General features: G+C 39.6%; 1 protein-coding gene across 2 annotated transcripts in view; it reads right to left on the bottom strand.

The window, feature by feature from the left end:
• Positions 1-15,723, bottom strand: part of BMT2 (base methyltransferase of 25S rRNA 2 homolog) — a 130,811-nt gene that overhangs the window by 90,741 nt on the left and 24,347 nt on the right. For both annotated transcript variants that reach the window (XM_059711567.1, XM_059711566.1), the window contains exon 2: positions 5,496-5,637. In XM_059711567.1, the coding sequence (XP_059567550.1) occupies positions 5,496-5,637 (142 nt within the window). The remainder of the gene's footprint in view (positions 1-5,495; positions 5,638-15,723) is intronic.

Here is a 15,723-nt window from a genome sequence, read left to right on the forward strand (position 1 = left end):
GTTTTGGATAAGGATATAATCACAAAAAACACCTAGTTGTGCTGTAAGTAGAAAAAGAAACTATACAATCTAGCCTGGTCCTTGTGGCTCAATGATTGAGTATTGATGCATGAACCAGGCAGTCACTGTTCAATTCTGAGTCAGGGCACATACTGGGCTTGTGGGCCTGATCCCCAGTAGGGCCATGCAGTAGGTAGCCCATCAATGATTCTCATCATTGGTGTTTCTCTCTCTCTCCCTCTCCCTTCCTCTCTGAAATCAATATATATATATATGATCTAAAAAGCAATACATTAAAAAGAAATTGAGAGAACTGAGGATGCAAAGAGGCCTAAGGGAACTAAATTCAGGGACACAAGCCTTTCCTAGATGGGAAGGGATCACAGGCACTTGGGCATTTGTGCATGGGCGGCAGAGGATCAAGCATTCCATGGGAGCGATACTCTGTGGTATTAAACAGAAAACAGCCGAGCTTTTAATGGCTGCTTAAAATGATGTGACAGAATCCTTAAGAAGACCAAATGCAGCCCTAACTGGTTTGGCTCAGTGGATAGAGCGTCAGCCTGTGGACTCAAAGGTCCCGGGTTCGATTCCAGTCGGGGGCACATACCTTGGTTGCGGGCACTTCCCCAGTAGGGGATGTGCAGGAGGCAGCTGATTAATGTTTCTCTCGTATTGATGTTTCTAACTCTCTATCTCTCTCCCTTCCTCTCTGTAAAAAATAAAATATATTTAATAAAGAAGACCAAATGCAGAGATAGTTCTCGCCATTCTCCTGCTTACCTCCATAGCTTTTTGAGTACATAAAGACAGCAGAATAGCACTGGAGTCTTGGAGTGGAACTAAAAAGTAGAGAAAATTGTCTGCATTCTTCCTTGGTCAGAGTCCTACTAGAGCAGTGATGACGAACCTATGACATGCGTGTCAGAGGTGACATGTGAACTCATTTTTTTGGTTGATTTTTCTTTGTTAAATGGCATTTAAATATCCTGTATAATAAAAGGGTAATATAAAAATTGACCCTAACAGCAGAATGACTGGGAATAACTGGTAACTATGACACACACTGACCACCAGGGGGCAGACGCTCAATGTAGGAGATGTCCCCTGGTGGTCAGTGCGCTTCCACAGGGGGAGCTCTGCTCAGCCACAAGCCAGGCTGACGCCTGCCAGCACAGCGGTGGTGGTGGGAGCCTCTCCTGCCTCCTCAGCAGTGCTAAGGATGTCCAACTGCAGCTTAGGCCTGCTCCCCGCTGGCAAGTGGGCATCCCCTGAGGGCTCCCGGGCTGCCAGCGGGATGTCTGACTGCCAGCTTAGGCCCAATCCCTCGGGGAGCGGGTCTAAGCCAGCAGGTGGTCATCCCCCAAGGGGTCCCAGACTGCGAGAGGGCACAGGCCGGGCTGAGGTACCCCCTTGAGTGCACAAATTTTTGTGTACCAAGCCTCTAGTATAAAATAAATATCAAAAATACAAATCTTTGTTTTACTATGGTTGCAAATATCAAAAAATTTCTATATGTGACACGGCACCAGAGTTAAGTTAGGGTTTTTCAAAATGCTGACACGCCGAGCTCAAAAGGTTCGCCATCACTGTACTAGAGGATGGCACTTTTAATATACATAGAACAGGACTTGTCCTCAAAGCATTTGATGCCAGAGGTGAACAAACTATCTAAAGAGGTAACCTACCTTCAATCCAGCTTAACATCTGATGGGATCAAACTGTTCTGTTTCTCATCCTGGCTGCCTGTCAGAAAAAAGCATGCCTTCTCTGGGAAAAATAATATTTACACCAGTCTCTTCTAAATACAATGCTAGTATATGTATTTTTTTTAATTACCAGTAATAAGTTAAGCAGATAAACATGATAGAAAAAACAGCCAAAAGAAACAGACCCACAGGTAAACTATATGTTGGAAAAGGAAGACAAAGACTGTAAAATAACTGCTTTAACTTTTTAATAGAGAAAAATATTAACTAAATAGAAAAACATGGAGAACTTCAATAGAAAAATGAAATCTCTAAAGAGCCAAATAATTATCATAGAAAAATTGAGAAAAATAGTATATTGAAAACATCTCTTGGTAATTAAAAGAAAGAAAAGCCAAAAAAAAAAATTAGTGAGGAAATATAGAATATTTGAACAATGCTATTTACCACCTTGAACCAACAATTATAAACTACAGACTATAAGCTATTTTACAAATCAACTAACATTTCTCTAAAAACTTAATGTTAATGGAAAACAAAAACATTAAAGCTGAAGAAACGTAATCATCAAATGCAATGCAGGAGTCCTGACTGGATTTAGAAAAACAAATTATGAAGTACATTTTGGGGACAATGAGAAAAATCTAAATTTATGAAATAGGTATTTTAGGAAATTACTGTTGTTCTTAATGTGATTATAGTATTATGGTTTTGTAGAAGAATGTCCTTATTCTTAGGAAATGTGTTAGGCTGAAATGTTACCTGCTGTTTACTTTCAAATGGCCCAGGAAATAGTGTATGTTTCGCTCTGTGTTAGGAGTTACAAAAGGCAAATTTTTAAAGTTAAAGGTACAACTATAACTTTATATTGTATTTATTTTGTTTATTTTTCCTTTTTTTTCCAATTGACCTTCCCCCAGCCTCCCCTACCCCCTATATTGTATTTAGTGCCTAGTATTTAATACTTCATATTACAAATAAAATTTTATTATTTTTTTAAAGAAATCTTATGTAGAATTCTTCAAGCTAACCGGTCAACAAAATCTTAGCAGGGTAATGTCAGTAAGACTTAACTCGCATGCTAAATTCCAATAAAGTTTTAAGTACAACTAACTGGAAACAAACTTGTTACACCCTTTTTTAAAGCCCATTTTAGCTTTCAAAGTGACATTGCTGCCTGAGAACTGTCAACAGAGAAAGGAAGTATAAATAATGCAAGTTATAACTAGCTACAGAGAATTCAAGTTTCAATATTGTTTTGAAGGCTTTTCCCAACCTACTTTTAAGTTTAAAGTAGACGTTATAAAACTCCTCTTGGGACAACTTCCCATAGTAAAATCTTCTACCGTATTTTGCCACCTACAGTTCTTTTTCAACAGTTTAAACTAAATTCTTATTAATGTTCTTTTTTAGAAATTTGACCTAAAATAACCTCTTTCAGAACATAGGTAGATACAATAACTATTGATAAAAACATATATCTAAGGAAAAAGAAGAGTGAAGTGGGTGGCAGATTCATTATTCAAGTAGAAGGTACAAACAAGTACTCCTATAAGAATATCAAAGCCCATTTAAAAAATAAAGTCTAAGAACTTACCTTATGTACTGTAATACTAATTTATTTTTTAATATATTTTTATTGAGTTCAGTGAGGAAGGGAGAGGGAGAAAGAAATAGAAACATGAGTGATAAGAGACGATCGTCAGTCAGCTGCCTCCTGCATGCCCGCTACCCAGACAGGGGCCCTGACAGAATCAAACTGTGACCTCCTGGTTCATAGGTCGACACTCAACCACTGAGCCACACCTGCCGGGCTGCAGTACTAATATAAAAGCAGTGTTGCTAAAAGCCAAGAATAATGATCTCAAGTAGTGATGGTGCTGATTTCCTGATTGGATCACATTATTCTTCTGTGTAAGAAGGGAAATATTTAGTTTAGCAATACACCTGATTTTGTATTTCTTAGGTTGAGGAAGAAAATGTGTATTCTTAGAAAAGTCAGATTTATAACCATTTTCTCTCAGAACCAAACAGCACCCCCAAAAAAACCATTTCAATTCCAAGTACCCTATTTCCTATTATTCTGACTCCTTCCTATAGTTTCCCAACTCCATAGTTCTTTGATTCCAGAACTCATTAAGGGTACCACCTATTAAATTCATTGCTCCTTACCCACCTCACATTCAACTTTCTTCTTACACATTGTCATACCACCACAATGTATACACTTTCATCTCACTTGTCACTCTCTTAAGTCATTATAATCATTTGAGCATTAATTCAATTACACCGTCCTACCCATTCACTTCCTCACCCTCCAAGAAAAACTGCTTCACTATAACTTTGTGCCTTGATTATTACAGTAGCCTCCAAATTGGTTTCCTTACTTACACCCTGCCCTTCCTATAGGTCTACCTTAACAGAGCAATTAATTATTAAGAATTAATGATATTTCAAAAGGCTAAAAAAATCCTATCACTCCTCTTCTTAAAACATCCAATGACTTCTCATCTCATGCAGAATAAAAGCCAATATCTTCACAACAGTCCACAAGCCCCTACAAAAACTAGCTGTTCATTATCTTATTTTCTACCATTTTCCCCCTCTCATTCTGCTCTAGCCACCCTGGTGGTCTCCTTGCTGTTTCTGAAACATGCCAGCATGCTCCTGCCTCAAGGCCTTTGGAATTATTAGAGCTTGTTCTCCCACTTCCTTCAGGTCTTTTACACACATTATTTCAGTGAGGCCTTCTTTGTCTACCCTACTTAAAACTATTTTATTTTTCCTTACTTTATTTTTCTCATTGCACTTACCATCTCTGACCTATTACATATTTAATTTATGTAGTATTTCTTGCCTCTAATCCCCACTAGCATATAAACTCCATGAGAGCAAGGATTTTGCCTGTTTGGTTGATTGTTGTACTCCCAGTGTCTATGATATGACTAATAGACAGCAGACAACAAACACTATACATTACTTATTAAATGAATAAATAAAATAACTAATTTAAATACATCTTTTTCTCTAGATCATTTGTTGAATGAATGAAAGACACTATTACACAATTTTTAAATGAGATTAACATTGAAATTTTTAATAAAAAATAATTACATATAAAATACAAACCTGAAGTTATCACACTTATTGTCCATGTAGAAAAATGTTTTGTTTTCTAGGAATTCATTTTAAAATTCAGTCAATATACATACTCATTCCTATAATTTTATCAACTTTTGAGAGAGCCGATCATCAGTATTGCACTTTCTGATGTTTTAAACATTAGAATCTATACTATGAGAAAATAAACATTATCCAAAGTCAATATAAAAGTTGGAATACCCTGAATCACACACACACACACAAATCAGGATTTTAAAACTTTTAAGATGTCTTCAAATTTTAAATTATAGAAAAGTACTCACTTTTACTTGAATCCAACTGTGAATATTTATCTAAAGAAATTTCTATACTATAACTTATTAATGATGAATCATGTTAAATTTCATATTTTATCATATTAATGTTAAATGCACTTTTAAAGCTATTCTTTTAAAAAGCTGAAGCAGAAAATTTAAAGTTATGTTAAAGAAAAATATTTTGATTTAAAAAGATGAATGAAATAAATCTAGAGGAAGTGAAACAAAGGGCAAGAAGTTGTTTAAAAGACATCAACTGTTTTCAAACACTTTATTTTGGTATAATAAATTATGCAGAGCATTATTTAAATTGGAGCATGTCAATAAACATTAGAAACCAAACATGTTAGTTCATAAAAACACTCACCTACAACACCATTCAATACGTCCTTCACCTTCACAACTTTTCGCCCAATGATTATCTGCCAAATTTTTCATTGCAACAGCATATTCACAAAGTGTTTCCTCATCCTCGCAATGTTCTCGCCAGATCTTATCAAAATCTCCCACTAAAAACAAGGAAAAATAAATAAATTAAGTTAACTATACTTTTGGGTCTCTACATATTTATCAGTTCCCTGTACTGAAAAGGGGGTGATGGATGAGAGAGCCATACAAGTTAGCAAGCAAGTTAAATAATTTTATTTATACATTTGGACTTGCTTTGGGTATACTGTACTTTTGTAATCCTAGGGCAAAAATGTTACTAAAGAAACTACCTTGAAAGCCTCTCCCAAGTTTGGAGTCTTTATGAAATGTTCTGAATAAAAATTATAAACTGGGTACATTATCTGGGCACTGTATTATTTCCAGCAATTATCTTTTTAAAAAAATTAAATCAGTCATCACACTTAATATGAAATCTGAAATATCAATGTGAGTTCTTATAAAGAGAGGTATGAGAATACTATGGCTAAATAAATGACCTTAACATAATTTTCTAAATCTGACTTTTCTAAGAATATACATTTTCTTCCTCAAGCAAAAGAGTAAACAAAAATTATCAAGGTGGCTTCATTCAATGTCCTTAGACATAAAGATTTAAGTTCTCTTGCCTCACGTTCAAATGTAGGCAATTGTTTAGTGACAGAATAAACTTAAATTGTATAGTTCAACTATAACAACACTTATCTATTCAAAATTTGAAAAATGATTGGTTATTTTAAGCGTAGAGTTCAAAAAGTACTGAGTTGAAAACCAAACTAATAGCCTTCTAATTTGAACAAATCAAGAAAAATAGTAGCGTACAAACATACCCTCACATACACAGTCAGGTAAGCATCAGTCTCAGTCTTGGCCTGAACACTGATTTTAAACTCAAAAGTTTTCCCTTTGGGGGGTATTGTTCTTACACAACAAAATTTTCATTAATCACTAATCTAATATTTGTGTAGTGACAGGGCTCTCAATTTGTTAAGTAGCAGATTGGTAATAATTTCCCACTAAAAACAAGTAGGCAAACAAAATTTTTCTAAATACTCAAAGTCCTCCTCAGTTTTGCAACATCTTTCAGATGTAGTTATATACCAGTGTCAGTACAAAACTATAGGAAGTTAAGTTTTTGAAACAAATATTTTGATTAATGATATTTTAATAAACCTATCTATGATGGTTTATAACACTATTTCTGGCTTTAATAATTTAGACTCTATAGAATCGCTTCTCGGCCTTTTGGCTAAGATCAAGTGTAGACTCTATAGAAAGTACAATTTAAGAGAAAGACCTAAGTACAAGTAGTTTATATGGAAACAGGAGTGAGGGAGTGGAAGAACAAGACAAGAAAAGAAAAAATGCTAATACCAGAGTGTATTACTGAGGTTGCTGCTGTAGGCAACAGAGAAGCATCTAGAAGGCTTCTGGAATTGTTCACCTACCGGATGTGAGGCTGGAACATTTATCTATCAGTCACCATCCTCCATTAACTAAGTGTTAACAACTGCTTAACAACTGGTACTTCTAGTCCAGTGGTTCTCAACCTTCCTAATGCTGCAACCCTTTAATACAGTTCCTCATGTTGTGGTGACCTCCAACCATAAAATTATTTTCGTTGCTACTTCATAACTGTAATTTTGCTACTGTTATGAATTGAAATGTAAATATCTGATATACAGGATGTATTTTCATTGTTACAAATTGAACATAATTAAAGCATAGTGATTAATCACAAAAACAGTAATTATATATGTGTTTTCCGATGGACTTAGGCGACCCCTGTGAAAGGGTCGTTCGACCCCCAAAGGGGTAGCGACCCACAGGTTGAGAACAGCTGTTCTAGTCTATACTTAGGCCCTAAATAAGGGAACATCCACAGTGGACTCCAGCAGTGTTGCAGAAAGTAGAAAAAAAAGCAACACACATTTAAAGTGAAACTCTGTCAGGGCTGGGGCCTCTGAGCTCACAGTGTCTGTCCACCCCAACTGACGACTAAGGGTATATTCTGTGAGGCACCAAAGGCATCTACTACTATGTAATTATATAATGTGAAACTCAATTTACTTTAGAATTATTCTACTAGCTATGAGATGCAAAGACAACTGTAAATATACAGCAACCTTCAGCTGTTTAGAAGATCTTTAGTTTTTCACACTTAACAAAATTCTCTTTAAATATTGTCAATTTCTTATAGCGTTTTAAGGCTTGCTATCTGCTCCTATGAAGTTTTGAGGAAGGATTCAAATTTTGTCTGTAAGCCTATTCAACTGGTGGCAGACAACTTCAACTTAATGGTTTCACTAAGGAGTCTCCAGACTCTCCAAGTATACTGATACTGAAATTAACATGTGATTAGTAAAGTGCATTATACTTAAATAATAGAGACTAAACAATGCAACTGTATATACTTTTTACTCTTTCAACAAGTTTGCTGAAAAAATACTTTATTTCAAACACTATCTCTAATAATAAAAGTGTAATATGCTAATTAGACTGGATGTCCTTCTGGACAACCTTCCGGATGAAGCTGCTGCGGGCAGGGGCTGAGGCAGAGGCAGCGGCGGGGGGCCAAGCCCCTTGTACGAATTTCATGCATCGGGCCTCTGGTGAAGAATAATAAAGCTAATGAGCAAGCACCAACATCACAGGAAGGGGAGAAGACATAATAAAATGTGGTAAATGCTATAGTAGTGACAGGAACCTGGTAAGTTCACTATGTTCCAGGCGAGGCACTACCCTGGTACCAGAACTTTTAAATCATATATTTATTAAACAAAAATGTATCAAACTAGACTACCAGGTATACACTATGTTAAATGTATGGTCGTTTCAAAGTTGAACATACTTAGCATTCGGTTATGAGAAAATTTCACTTTCCAGAATATCCTTAAAAGCTTACTAAAGTATTTTAAAATAAAGTTACTAAACAAAAATAGAATGAAAAATCCAGTTTATTTTTCATAACAACCTGTTATGTTTTTACAGTATTCAAAATAAATGGTATTTACCCTTTAAACAAAGTATTTTCGGAATAATTTATAATTTGAGCTCTAAAAAGTCAAGAAATATTAAGGTCAACCTGTACACAATATACATATTCAAACTGCATACACACAAAAAAAATGTTAAAACTATATTCTAAGGATTTTATTATCATTTAGTTATTAAGTTAATCAGGATTTAAAACACTGTCCTATTTTAAAGGGTAATAGTTTTTCATTATCAAAAAGAACTAAGAACTTCAAAAAAGCTATCCATGCAGACAGTTCAGTTGTGTCAACTCCCACTGATTGTGGCACAGCCCAACAGTGTGGCTGCTCAACTGGGAGGCAGCACAGCCATGAAACAGTGTGGCTGTTAAACAAGGCCCCTCTCCAGCTTTCAGGGGGCTCCACCTGCTCCAACCCAGTGCACCCCACTCTGCCCTTAGCTGCCCGGTGCACCCCACTCTGCCCCAGTGAGACAGCTTCAGTGTTTCAGCTCCAGCAGACAGAACACATCCCAGCAGAAAGGGAAAGTAAAGCTCGGCTGTTTTCTGTTTAATACCACAGAGTATCGCTCCCATGGAATGTTTGATCCTCTGCCACCCATGCACAGAGATCTACAAAAAAACATGTAGTCAAAAGAATAAGAAATGTATTCAAGTTCAATCCATCAGAACACTCAATAATTAATAATTAGCCTTACAATGATTTTAATATATTGCATTTGTAATGACTAACTCACTGTGATTAATAATCTATATTCTTACCCATTTCTTATATAGACTGCCTATAAAAATATGAATGTATTTTTTAAATATATTTCTTTATTGATTTCAGAGAGGAAGGGAGAAGGAAAGAGAGATAGAAACATCAATGATGAGAGAGAATCATTGATTGGCTGCCTCCTGCACACCCCCTACTGGGGATGGAGCCCACAACCCAGGCATGTTGCCCTCGGCCGGAATTGAACGTGGGACCCTTCAGTCTGGAGGCTGACACTCTATCCACTAAGCTAAGCCGGCCAGGGCGTGAATGTATTTTTTAAATATATATACATTTTTTATTGATTTCAGAGAGGAAGAGAGAGAGAGAAACATCAATGATGAGAGGGAATCATTGACTGGCTGCCTCCTGCACATAGGACCGGGCCCGCAACCCAGGCATGTGCCCTGGACCAGAATAGCTCTATCCACTAAACCAAATTGGTTAGGGCAATATGAATGTATCTTAAACAAAGACAGTGAGAAAGAGAAAGAGGAAAGAGAGGGAAGAAGAGGGAAATTTCCAATGAATTCTTACATTTTACTTTGCCCAAACAGGGAATTCCAAAATTATTTTTAGAAAGCAAATTTAAAGATATATGTGTCCTGCAGCCTAGTTTGAAATTAATGGTAATAAACATTTTATGGTCAAACTAAAATAATAAATTTAGAGAAGAAATTGGTAATCATTTGTCCGATATATAGTTTCAAGATCAGCTCAAAGCTCTACCTTTAGCCAGACTCATCAAGAAACAGAGATAGGAACCAAATAAATAAAATCAGAAACCAAAGTAGTGAAGTAACCACTGACACCACAGAAATACAAAGGATTATAAAAAAAACTAATATGAACAAGTATATGCCAACAAGCTAGACAATGTGTATGAAATGGACAAATTCCTAGAAATGTACAATCTTCCAAAACTGAATCAGAAAGAAACAGAAAACCTGAATAGCCCAGTAACAACTGAAGAAATTGAAGCAGTAAAAAAAACAAAAACAAAAACAAAAAAACTCCCAGCCTACAAAAGCCCTCATCCGGATGGCTTCACAGGGAAGTTTTACTGAACATTCAAAGAAGAACTAACACCTATCTTCTTCAAACTATTCCAAAAAATCCAAGAGGAAGGAACACTTCCAAGCTCTTTTTATGAGGCCAGTGTTATTCTAATTCCAAAAATTAAGACATTACAAAGAAAGAGAATTACAGGCCAATATACCTGATGAACATAGATGCTAAAATCCTCAACAAAATATTAGCAAATTGCATTCAGCAATATATTAAAAAGATTATACACCATGATCAAGTGGGATTTATTCCAGGGATGCAAGGCTGGTACAATATTCGCAAATCAATAAACGTGATACATCACATAAACAAATTCAAAGACAAAAAGCACATGATTATATAGAAAAAGCATTTGACAAAATCCAACACCCATTTTTGGCAAAAAACAAGAACTCTCAGCAAAGTTGTAATAGATTGATCATACCTCAACATAATAAAGGCCATAAGTGACAAACCAACAGCGAAAATCATACTCAATGGGCAAAAACCAAAACCATTTCCCCTAAGAACCTGAACAAGACAGTGACATCCAGTTTCACCACTCTTATTTAATAATAGTGGCCCGGTGAATGAAATTTGTGCAGAAGTGGGGTGGGGAAGGTTCCCCTCAGCACAGCCTGCACCCTCTCCAATAGGACATCCCCCTTGCAATCTGGGACCGCTGGCTCCTAACCGCTCACCTTCCTACCAGCCTGATCTCCCTGTTTTCCCCTGCCAGCCTGATCCCCCTAACTGCTCTCCTCTGCTGGCCTGATCGCTCCTAACTGCCTCTGCCTTGGCCCCGCCACCATGGCTTTGTCCGAAAGGACGTCTGGAAAGTTGTTAGGAAGTTGTTCGGTCTAATTAGCATACGACCCTTTTATTAATATAGGTTGATTTCAGAGAGGGAGGGAGATAGAAACATCAATGATGAGAGAGAAACACTGATTGGCTACCTACTGCATGCCCCACCCTGGGGGTCAAGCCCACAACCCAGGCATGTGCCCAGACCAGGAATTGAACTCCGGGCCCTTCAATCCTCAGGCTCTATCCACTGAGCAACACTGGCCGGGGCTATACTTTCCCTTTCTGCTGGGATGTGTTCTGTCTGCTGGAGCTGAAACACTGAAGCTGTCTCACTGGGGCAGAGTGGGGTGCACCGGGCAGCTAAGGGCAGAGTGGGGTGCACTGGGTTGGAGCAGGTGGAGCCCCCTGAAAGCTGGAGAGGGGCCTTGTTTAACAGCCACACTGTTTCATGGCTGTGCTGCCTCCCAGTTGAGCAGCCACACTGTTGGGCTGTGCCACAATCAGTGGGAGTTGACACAACTGAACTGTCTGCATGGATAGCTTCCTCCTCACCACACCCCAAGCTGGGGGTTCCTCTTAGGGTTGAAGTGACTCTGACCACCCTTGGTTGGTAGCCCAATTGGCCACCTTAGAAAGAGAAGTGGGGAATCCTGACTTTACCTGAATGCTCCAATTTCTTAAGTTGGCAACTAATGCGAACTTCAGATGTTTGGGCCAAACCACAGAGGCGGTCAGGCCTGGTGTCCAGGCCACTGGGCAGCACTGGGATCAGTCCAGCTGTAAAGGGACCCTAGGTGTCTGGGCAGGTAAAGGGGTTGGGGGTGTGTTTGGGTAATTCCGATGTCACCCCCCCCTTATTGTTTTTTTCCCCACTGATCACAATCCTATATAATAAAAGGGTAAAATGCAAATTGACCCTAACAGCAGAATGACTGGGAATGACTGGTCACTATGACACACACTGACCACCAGGGGGCAGATGCTCAATGCAGGAGCTGCCCCCTGGTGGTCAGTGCGCTCCCACAGGGGGAGCTCTGCTCAGCCACAAGCCAGGCTGATGGCTGCCAGCACAGCGGAGGTGGCGGGAGCCTCTTCCACCTCCTCAGCAGCGCTAAGGATGTCCGACTGCAGCTTAGGCCTGCTCCCCGCTGACATCCCCTGAGGGGTCCCGAGCTGCCAGAGGGATATCTGACTGCCAGCTTAGGCCTGATCCCCCCAGGGAGTGGGCCTAAGCCAGCAGGTGGACATCCCCCGAGGGGTCCCAGACTGCACAGGCTGGGCTGAGGGACCCCCCCACCAAGTGCACAAATTTTTGTGCACCAGGCCTCTAGTTTATTATAATCTGTTGGTAGCATAGATAGATATTAGTTATCAGAACTATGTCTTCATAGAAATGGACAGTATGTAGCCATTCTATGGGGAACTGTGTGCCCTTAACCATCAGCATGATCTTTCAGTTTCTTTTTTTTGTTGTTTCTTAATGAAAATAAGCTTTATTACATTAAGTAATAAATACTTACAAAGATGCAAACACTATTAGTCACTTTCTTCCAGATGTTTGGATCCACTGATGGGAAAGGTGGAACTGAAATCTACATACATCCTTAGGGGAAATTTCAGGGGTCTCAATAAGTTGCACTTTCTTCTGTATTTATAACTTGTGCATTTTAAAGATTGACTTTTAAGTACTAATAGTCATGCAAATGCTTAAGCAAAAAAAAGGTACACTGAGCAGAATTTATACTGTGTGGCAAACAGAACTGGCTACTAAAGCGCTGCCTCGGGACTTGCTGGAACAAAACCCTCAGAGTTGGATCAGCTCAGAAGAGAAACATAAAGAACCATGTGAGTAACAGAAATGTATCCAGAAGAGAAAAACCGGTATCTGGGAGGCCAAATGCGGTTTGCTGTGATAGGTAACTGACATGCATCCTGTAAATCAATGCTTTAAAAAAAAAAAACACAAAACGCCCTGGGTAGTCCCTAACATGGAAACCTAATAACTGCAAAAACCTCTTCTCCATCTCAGCGACGGGAGGTTCGGAGCCTGATGAACCACAGGAGGGGCACGGGGAGGAGAAACCAAGCTGTTACCATTTTGAAACCAAGTTTCATCTGAAGGAGGTGGTGGTGGGGGGGGGGGGCGGGGGGGTGAATGAGCTGTCACTTCTTGGAAGAAGATGGAAAGCCTTTCGAGCTGCCTCGGAGGCTAGGACCTGGCGTTCCGCTCCATCTCAGCCAAGCACTCCCGAACGAGCCCTCTCCTGTGGATGATGCCTCGTTTCAGTCTCTCCATCGTGCTCCTGCTGCCCGCATACGTGGATTGGATCTCCTTTCCCAGCTCTTTGATGATGGCCAGCAGCTCAGCATATTTGCTCTGGGGCACCTGGCTGTTCCCCAGACAAGAAAAAGCTAAAAAAGTTCATCACCATCAAACCAATATTACAAGAAGTTTTAAAGGAGCTTCTTAAATGAGGAGAAAAAAGGTACATAACTATGACTAATAAAATTGAAAGTTAATTACCACCAAACCAGTCTATCAAGAAATGTTAAAGGGCCTACTTTAAGAAGAAAAAGGAAAGAAAAGAAATAGTGACAGAAACATAGGTATAAAGAATAAAATGGCAATAAATAAGTATCTATCAATAATAACCTTAAAGGTAAATGGATTAAATGCTCCAAATGAAAGACACAGGGTAGATGAATGGATAACAATACATGACCCATCCTATGTAATAAAAGGCTAATGCAAATTGTCCCCTCAGGTGGGAGTTCAATTGACCGGGAGCTCCACAGGTCGCTACGACGCGCACTGTGGCTGTGAACCAGCCCGATCCCCGCCACGATCAGCCCCTGACATAATAGATTTAAAAAAAAAAAATGCCGAAAAGAAGTTACAGGCGGAAAACCAAGATGGCGGCACAGGTAAACACCGGAGTTTGCTGCCTCGAACATCCACCTCAAAAATACAACTAAAAGACGGAAAGGACATCACCCAGAACCACAGGAAGGCTGGCTGAGTGGAAATTCTACAACTAGAAGGAAAGAGAAAAGCATACCGAGACTCAGAGGAGGCGCAGTGTGGAAGTAAAATACAAAGGTGCGGAGGTGCGTGCGGAGTGGGCTGGCGGCTGAGGGCGTGGTTGTCTTTTTCAATCGGGAGTCTCAGGCTCTGAGTTCCAGTTCCGGGCGAGTCTCTGGGACCCAGACTCATACGGGAGAAGCGGGACTGTCTGGCAGTGGTCGGAACTCGAGGGCAGCTTTCTCTCCGAGGGGCTTGCAGCGACTGCTGAGACACTGAGAAGCTGGGCCTCTGAGAGCAGCCATAACTGCTAGCCCCGCCCTGTTGATCCCATGGGACCTGCCCTGCCCATGCCCTGTAGGGAGGCTTTTGCTGGATAGCCTCAGGCAGAGGCTAGATTAGCACCTCCCTATAGATCCAGGAGCCAGTGTACCCAGAGGTCAGAGAGGGACCATCCAGTTTGCAGCTCCATGGAACCATAAAGGACACACTCAGGTGGCAGGCTCAGTGAGCACCAAAGCCCCATTGAAGCAAGTCTTGTCCCGGAGGGGTGTCTCCAGCACAGAAGGTCTCCCACTGCAGACAGAGCTGATTCTCACAGCCAATTGGCCTGGAGGTCAAATCCTCCCAGTGATACCTACAACAATCAAGGCTTAACTACAACAAGACTGTGCACAAAGACCTCAAGGGGGTGCACCAAGAGTGTCCTCCTCAGATAATTGGAGAGGCTGAACCACTGGGCCCTAGAGGACACTTAGCACAGAAAACCACTTTATCAACACAGGGAAGCATAAAAAATGCGGAGACAAAGAAAAAGGACACAAATGACAAAAATGGAGGAAAGCAAACTACTGGATACAGAGTTCAAAACCACACTTTTAAAGTTTTTCAAGAATTTTCTAGAAGCTGCCAATAAACTTAATGAGACCTTAAAGAAATCTAATGAGACCCTCAAGGTTGTGATAAAGGAACAACTAGAAATTAAGCATACACTGACTGAAATAAAGAATATTATACAGACTCCCAACAGCAGACTAGAGGATTGCAAGAATCAAGTCAACGATTTGAAATATGAAGAAGCAAAAAACACCCAAACGGAAAAGCAAAATGAAAAAAAAATCCAAAAATACGAAGATAGTGTAAGGAACCTCTGGGACAACTTCAAGTGTACCAACATCCGAATTATAGGGGTGCCAGAAGATGAGAGAGACCAAGATATTGAAAACCTATTTGAAGAAATAATGACAGAAAACTTCCCCCACCTGGTGAAAGAAATAGACTTACAGGTCCAGGAAGCGCAGAGAACCCCAAACAAACAGAATCCAAAGAGGACCACACCAAGACACATCATAATTAAAATGCCAAGAGCAAAAAACAAAGAGAGAATCCTAAAAGCAGCAAGAGAAAGTCAGTTACCTACAAGGGAGTACCCATACAACTGTCAGCTGATTTCTCAACATAAACTTTGCAGGCCTTCTAAGGGAGTGGCAAGAAATATTCAAAGTGATGAATGCCAAGAACCTACAACCAAGATTACTTTA

The sequence above is a fragment of the Myotis daubentonii genome, chromosome 10 (genome assembly GCF_963259705.1).
Source record: "Myotis daubentonii chromosome 10, mMyoDau2.1, whole genome shotgun sequence".
Lineage (NCBI taxonomy): Eukaryota > Metazoa > Chordata > Mammalia > Chiroptera > Vespertilionidae > Myotis > Myotis daubentonii.